This window comes from Lipotes vexillifer, unplaced genomic scaffold (assembly GCF_000442215.2).
Source record: "Lipotes vexillifer unplaced genomic scaffold, Lipotes_vexillifer_v1.1 scaffold238, whole genome shotgun sequence".
In the NCBI taxonomy this organism is placed as follows: Eukaryota; Metazoa; Chordata; class Mammalia; order Artiodactyla; family Lipotidae; genus Lipotes; species Lipotes vexillifer.
The window spans coordinates 1,105,780-1,113,074 of record NW_006785665.1 but is presented as its reverse complement, the minus strand read 5'-3'; the positions used below and the strand labels follow the sequence as shown (position 1 = coordinate 1,113,074).

Genomic DNA, 7,295 nt, shown 5'->3' with positions numbered 1-7,295 from the left:
CCCCACCATCAGGCAATCCTCACGTGTTCTTGTCTGATGACGTCAATGCCACCAGCTCGTAGATCTGGGGTGGGCCCAGCTCGGAGGTACAGATAATGAAGAAGGCCCGTTTATCTGTGTGGGAGAGAGAAGGCAGAAGGGTCTGCACTGGGGGTGGCAGAGGCACGACTGCAGCCTGAGCCGAGGTGACAGAGTGCGGACTTCGAGTCCTCACCCTCAGCCAGCTGAAGAATGCAGCACCAGATGGACCTGGGTCCTCAGAAGCACTTGGGGCTCGCTTACAAAGAGGACAGAGGCAATTCTGGGTCCCCTAATGCCATCTTCACAGCCACCCCCATTACCTCTCGCTTTCCGAACAGCGAAGGCTGAGGGGTGTACAGTGCTTAGGGTTTATAAAACTGCATCATACCCATCCTCCCTTTACACCCCTCTCCAAGAGACAGACATCACCCCCCATGTTACAGATGAAGAAAGCGAGCCCAAAGAATTTGGTTGCCTGGCTCTTGCTCCAGAGCCCTTCTTGTACACACTCTGCTTCTCACTGAAATGCTCTGAGCACTGGACCAGGCTCTGGACTGTGGGTGCGTCCGTCTCCTGCAAGCGAGCTCTGCCCGTCACTTTTGCAGCAGGAAGGCTTGTCCTGCTCTTCTCTGCCCAATTCTGCTACCTCATCCTCAGCGCCCACATCCCATCCTGCCTGAACCACACTGTCCTCCCTCATCTTGGTCCCCCTCCTACCCATCACCCTACCCCACGTTGGACCACATCCTCCTGCTTCAGTGAGTCAGGGCTAGGAGGAAAGGAATACAGGTGGGCTGATGAGTTCTGTACAGCCCCAGATCGGCCCCGCATCACCCAGTGCTCGCTGGACACGAGTAACAGGGCTCATGGCCCCGGGGTGTGGGCCGGCTGGGACTGTCTCCTCACAGGTACCTGTGGCCACGGAGCGGACGAGCACGGCATTGAGCTTGAGCACCGGGCTGAAGGTCTGCTTGCTGTCCGAGGAGCCCACGGCTGTCTTGCTGTGGCACTTCAGCAGCAGCTTCTCATCCTGTTTCTGCAGCAGCACGAGGAGGTCCTCCAGCAGCAGCACGTGGAGGTCTGGAGGGGTGCGGTGCTTGTGAGGTGTTCTCTGTTGCCCACTCATCCCCCATTAACACATGGGGTACCAGAGGCTCTTGGACAGTCATCTCCAGGATCTAGGAAGCCCTGGAGTCTGGTGACCTCTGACTGCTTTGTTTTTGGTCCTTCCACCCCATGCTGTGCTTAAGGAGCCCTGAGCTCTCATCCCCAGTCGTGTTTCAAGCTGCCTCCTTACCATCCCTTTAGAGCACTGGGTACAGGGCTTATGATCCAGAGAGGGAAGAGCCCAGGGGCAGTGCCCTAGATTCCCTCTTGGCCCCAGTCCCCTGGCACTTACCCAAGGTCTTATCTTTGCTGATCCTCCAGGTCAGGGGCCCCTCATGGATCATCTTTCTGGTTGTAAGATCCAGACTCTGTTAAGGAGACACCATTTATTCAACAAGTATCTGAAAACCTAAACATTGTGCTAAGGTGCTGGGCATCAGTGGTGAACAATAGTCCTTGCCCTCACACTCCTGTGGGGGATGCAGACAAGTAAAAAGGCAACTACAAAGTCACGTGCCACGTACTGTGCTGGGGGATATGCCGATGGTTCCGACAGGGGTCTCTCTACCCACTACTACATGCTGTGTACCCTCCTAGGATCACTCTGCTTTACCTGCCCTTTCCCTCAGCTTTATGTTCTCCCGAATGACCTTCACCTTTACCTAGAGTTTACTCCCATCCCGTCCTCTCCCAGACTGAGTTCGAACATCTGGCCTTTATGGTAGGGCTGTCTGCCCTTGTCTGTGTCGGGATGGGGTGACAATGGTAACCGGGGCTGTGTGTATTCCAGGGCCCCCATCGCGCCATCCTATCACAGACAGGCCCAGGTCTCCTCCCCTCCACCTTCTCCAGGTCCTGACTGGAGCTCTGCTCCTAAGGGTGCCCAAGAGGTACGTGTGCCATGTGGGGCTGACGACGCTGCAGCCTCAGCCTCCTACCTTGAACTCCGCTGCCAGGGGGTTGCTGGCCCTCTCCAGGGAGGTGGTATCCAGGCGTTTCTGGTAGCCCTCTAGACGGTGCCGGTTCTCTGTCTGCTTCACTGCTTCATTCACGTACTTGAGAATTTCCCGGCACTGATCCCGGGCCCGGCAGAGTTTCTCGTGCTCAGAGGTGCCACCTACCCACGGGGCAGAGAGGAGGTGGTGAGGGCTCCTGCCTGAGAAGTCTGTCAGAGCCTGAGAGTGCCTGGCTACCGACAGCCACTGGCCAGTCGCCAACCAGCAGGGATGGGTGTAGATACGCCACCCTTGCCTAACTTGGACCTCAATTGTAAGGATAACTTATACTGAGGGTCCTCGTGTTTCAGACCACGGCTCTGAAGACACCGATAGCTCTTGGGAATTCCTGCCTAGACCACAGCCAGGTGTGGAGGACAGGAACGGGGACAGGGACTGTGGGTGATGACAGTGATGGTGTGTGTCTCCCTCTAGGAACACCTGTTCAAATCAGGTTGTGGTTCTTCCCACTTTTACACACTGACGCCAGCATCCCACACTTGAGGGTGGTGAAAGCTGCTCAGAATCACAGGGACAGTGACAACCTGGGGTTAGACCCCCCCTATTCAGCATGGTCCCCTACTCCTGTGGAGTAAGCACACATGGCTGTATCTTTTGTGCATCGCACAGAGACGTCCAGCAGGGTGATCAACAGGGCTAAAATCGGGCCACAGCCTCTGGCGTGGGACCACGATCCTCAGAGGAGCCAAGGTGCCCTCTGTGTGCTAACCTGTGTCACTCAGATGCTTCCCTCTGATCTGCACAGACGCCCCACACAGGCCAGAGGCAGCCCTTACCTCCTGCTGCTCAGCACCTTAGTTTTGCCAAAGCACATTTACAATCGTTACCTTCTTTGAGAGTGCCCATAACAACACAAGGACGAAGACCCTGAAGACCAGAGAGGTCAAGTGACTTGCTAAGGACACAAAGCAAGTCAGTGCTAGAACCAGGGTCTGAGCTGCGGGCTGCTGCCTCCCAACGCCAGCCTTCTGTGAGCCCTACCCTCCGTGTGCTTGATGATGTTCTCCAGCAGCAGTGGGTACTTGGTGAGCCGCTGCATCTCAGAGATGATGAGGTCTCTAAGCTGCAGCCGCCGGCACTGAGGGTGGCTCTCAGCCTCCTAGACATAAGGAGGAACAGAGGAAGACGTTAGCCTGGACTATGAGCTGGCTGTGAGCTCAGGACACGGAGGATTGTGCAAATGCCGAATAGGTCCTAATCCCAGAGGATCACTCAGAAACGGAGGTGGCAGCTTCTTGCTTAAATATTTAGGGAAAGGTTGGTGGGGGCAGGAAGACAGCAGCCGAAGAAGGGGATATGGTCAAATAAGCCACATAAAGCAGGTATTATTCCCACTTTATAGACAAGGAAACTGAGATCCATCTAAGTAAATACAGGAACTGGTAGGTGAGCGGGGCCTTCTGATGGCCAGTCCAGTGTCTCCGTCTTGAGAGCGTGTATGTGTCAGTGTTTCTGAAGAGGGGGCTTTGGGGGGTGGTGTGGATGGAGCGGCAAGTTGCCGTTTACCCTCCCCTGTAGAGAGAAGAGGCCAAGCGCCTGGAGCTGGGGGCCCGAGCGGAGTCTGGGAGATTGTGGGTGAACCCGGTTAACTGTCCCCCTCCGCCTTATTGAGTGAGCTATGACTGAACTGACCGCTTTCGGTGGCGACGAGGGGAGGCCGAGCGTACCTGCATGAAGAGCTGGAACCGGCTCTCCTTGCGCTGCCTGGTCTTGATTAGCTCCAGGGCGATGGACTGATAGGAGCAGAACTGCGCGGCCACCTGCTGGAGCTCCTCCCGGGCGGGGCCATCGAACTGCGAGGCAGAAGGGACACCACACGGCCCCGGCCTCACACCCCTGCCTGGGACTGCTCCCCGCCACCTCCTCTGCCACCTCCTCCAGGCCTGGGCAGCCGTACCCGAGCCAGCATGAGGTCACTGACTTCCTTGATGATGGGGCCCTCCTCCCGGAGCTTCCTCATGGCTTCGCACCAGGAATCTGGGGCAAGGAGAAAAGACAGAAGTGCCTGGGGTTGAGCTGCATGGCCAGGCCCTTCAGGACAAGAGAAGGGATCTGACAGCAGGGCCGTGGGGCAGGGTCTCAAGTCATTTCACTTGTGGGGGGCAGGAAGGCCGATGTTCAGGCTGCATGTCAGGTTCTCTCACCAAAGAGGACTGTTGGGGGCTATCCGCTCGGGGGGTCCTGGCATGTGGGCAGAGGGTGGGGCAGAAACCTGAAGGCTGGCCAGGGAAGGGGGCAGGCGGGGTGGGCTCCTCACTGTGGATCTCAACGAGCTCGGGCAGGTTGGGGAAGAGCCGCGCCAGCTCCTCCCGGGGCAGCAGGCCCTCCTTCTTCATCCGCTGGTAGAAGATCAGGTCCAGCACCCGGAGTGTGCGCAGATGGGACGCCTCTGTCACAAACAGCTCTGAGCGGGGGCAGTGACAAGAAGGGGCAGAAAGACAGAGGGAAAGCCCATCAGCAAGGATCTCGTGACCTCCAAACCACCTTTGGCGCTGGTTTCAGATGGTGCGTCAACTTCTCTCTCCCCAGGGGCCAGAGCTGAGGTGGCCCTTACAGGAACCACAATGCGGCCGCTCTCCCCCCCAGGCCCCCCACTATTTTCTCTACCACCATCTGCGCCTGAGGCGCTCTGCACCTGTTCCTGCCTGAGTCTCACCGTTGATGACCTCCTGCCGGTCAATCTCCCTCTGGCTTAGCCCAGCCACCACATCCTTGCCCACTGTATGCTGCCAGTTTTGGGCATCGGGCTCTGGCTCCAGGTCAGACAGCTGGCCCAGATCATCTTCTAGGAGGTTGGGGAGGAGGGCATCTGTGCAGAACCCCAAGCTGGGGGACTCAATGCTCCTGGGGGAAAACAGGCAGCTCAGCGTCACATGGAGAAAAAACTCAAACACGGGGTTTGTCCCTCCGCCTCCTGCCCACCCTGCTTGCCCAGGGCCCATGGGAAGCCAGCGGGCCATGAAGAGGAGCTGCACCACCAGCCGGCCGCTGGAAGGGGAGCGGGGGCAGCTGAGCACGGCTGGGACACGGACACCTAACAGAGGCGCTACGGCACCCATCACTCACCTGCGGCCCATTTTGGGGGTGAAGGGAGGGGTTGGGTTCTCAAGAGACCTGTGGAGAGAATGTCAACTCTCAGCAACCCTCTGCTCCTGCCTGGCCCCCAAGATATCAGCGGGCTGAGCCCCTGAGCCCTGCCCACCTGGTGGAGAGGCTGGAGGCAGAGGACGAGGCTGACTGGTGGAGGCGGGCAGCCTCTGCGGCCGCGTCCATGTCCACGTCGCTGCGAGAACGGGGCACGTTCTCTGCCTTCCGGGACCGCTTCATCTCCTCCCGGCCCTTCAGGCTCTCAGAGCGGCCCAGGCGAATCTCTGAGCGAGAACTGGATGGAGAGGGCAAAAGACCTTGGGGTCTTATATCTGGCCAGCTTTGACCTGCTGCCCCATCTCAGGGGTGCCTCAGCGCTTCCACCCCAAACACCAGACCCAAAGGGTCCCAACTCTACAAAATCCTTCCTTTCCCCAGCCCAGCTGGATGGACAGAGCCTCTCAACTTCCTTGTGACTCGTTAGGAAGGGATCCCAACAGGAAGGTGAAATCTGGGACTAACAGAATCAGACTTGTGGGGTGTCCGGATGCCAAAGACCCCAAGTCCCCGTCAGGAAAGCTGTGGACACCAAAGTCCCTCATCAGGGACAACAGGTCCCACCTTGCCCGCCCCTGGCCATCTCATGGCCAGCTCATCTGGCCCTCTGCTTTGGAACAGGTCGGCTCCCACCTTGGACTCTGCTTGAGGCGGATCTCTCCTTTTCCACGATCTTTTAAGAGGGAAGTAAAAGCACCATCTTCATACACTCTAGTATTCTCCACACTGCCTGTCAGAAAATTCTATCTGCTGTTGAATTCCCACCCCTCCAGTTGTGATATGGATTGTGGATTTCTTCTGTTCTTAACCTGACAGCATCCTTCCTAGGCTTCCAGTCCCCTCCTGGGAGCAGACCAGCTTGGGAGGGTGCTTACAGGGGCCTGTTTACTGATGGGCAGGAACCTGCTCCCTGGCCTACCATGCTTGGCCACTGAGTATCTGTGGGGCTTGATGAGATGCTGACAACTGGGTGTTGCTCTTTTTTGAGTCCTGCAGTGCATCAGCCCTGTGACAGCTGGCATCTCTGACCCCTAGCTACCCCAGGATGGTGCCTCCCCCCATGGTCCTGCTGGGCTAGTTCTTTGCTGACATTATTACTAATCTACATCCTGCTCTGCCTCTAGGACAACAGAAGGCCTGGAGAGTCTGGAGAGCTCTTAATAGCACAGCAGGTTGCTGCAGCGAAGGAGCCAAATGCCTTGGTCTCCATTCATCAAGTCTCTCTGAACTGCCAGAGGATCCAAATGCCGCTCCCCCACCCAGGTCCTGAGGGTTAGTCTGCAGGGTTAGAAACCATACTGCCAGCTGATGCCCTACTGAACTCACCCCCTGAAGTCCGACAGAACAATTCCAACACAGACTAACTCAAAACACTTTCACCAGTGCCCCACAATGGGTCACTTTAGCACCACAACAAACCTCATGCAGTGAGGTTCCTGGGGCTTCTTTCAAGTACCCAGAAGTGAGTAATGATCCCACCAAGAAGTGAGGCATACAACCCACCTATGGCCAAAAATTCCTAGACTACTGCTGTCTAGAACTGGGGGCTTCTTATACCTGTTTAGTTTTCTACAACAACCTCTGACCCACCATGCTGCCGATGCCATTTCTTCTAAGATTGTCAGTGAACTCATAACCATCAAATCCAAAGGCTTCTGCTGAGAGTAGATTCAGAATCCCAATGAATGTCTCAGGGCAAATTTACCTAACAACTTGAAGAATACGTTTACAAATGGTCTCAAATATTTCCTCAAAATGTTGATAGTATATTTTATAATTGTACATTTGATACATCTGTAAGATCACACCTACCCCAGCAATCATATAATTTGTATATTTAATTTACTCAGTAATATTAGAACTCAACCTCTGACCCCAGTACAAATCTAACCTTTATCTTGCCTAAATCTTTGTTAATTCTCACTATGGCAAAATCTTTTAGTGAGTATTAAGCTTATCAAGGCTTAGTATAAACAAAAAGGAGTAACCCTGCATACAAGCAGGAAT

General features: G+C 55.8%; 1 protein-coding gene across 2 annotated transcripts in view; it reads right to left on the bottom strand.

Annotated features, from left to right (window-relative positions):
• The window catches only part of ARHGEF11 (Rho guanine nucleotide exchange factor 11), a 114,120-nt gene that overhangs the window by 8,318 nt on the left and 98,507 nt on the right, over positions 1-7,295 (bottom strand). For both annotated transcript variants that reach the window (XM_007457864.1, XM_007457865.1), the window contains 11 exons: positions 5,347-5,526; positions 5,211-5,258; positions 4,801-4,988; positions 4,402-4,548; positions 4,042-4,121; positions 3,812-3,937; positions 3,126-3,243; positions 2,067-2,245; positions 1,421-1,496; positions 934-1,101; positions 24-114 (listed from right to left, as the gene is read on the bottom strand). In XM_007457864.1, the coding sequence (XP_007457926.1) occupies positions 24-114; positions 934-1,101; positions 1,421-1,496; positions 2,067-2,245; positions 3,126-3,243; positions 3,812-3,937; positions 4,042-4,121; positions 4,402-4,548; positions 4,801-4,988; positions 5,211-5,258; positions 5,347-5,526 (1,401 nt within the window). The remainder of the gene's footprint in view (positions 1-23; positions 115-933; positions 1,102-1,420; positions 1,497-2,066; positions 2,246-3,125; positions 3,244-3,811; positions 3,938-4,041; positions 4,122-4,401; positions 4,549-4,800; positions 4,989-5,210; positions 5,259-5,346; positions 5,527-7,295) is intronic.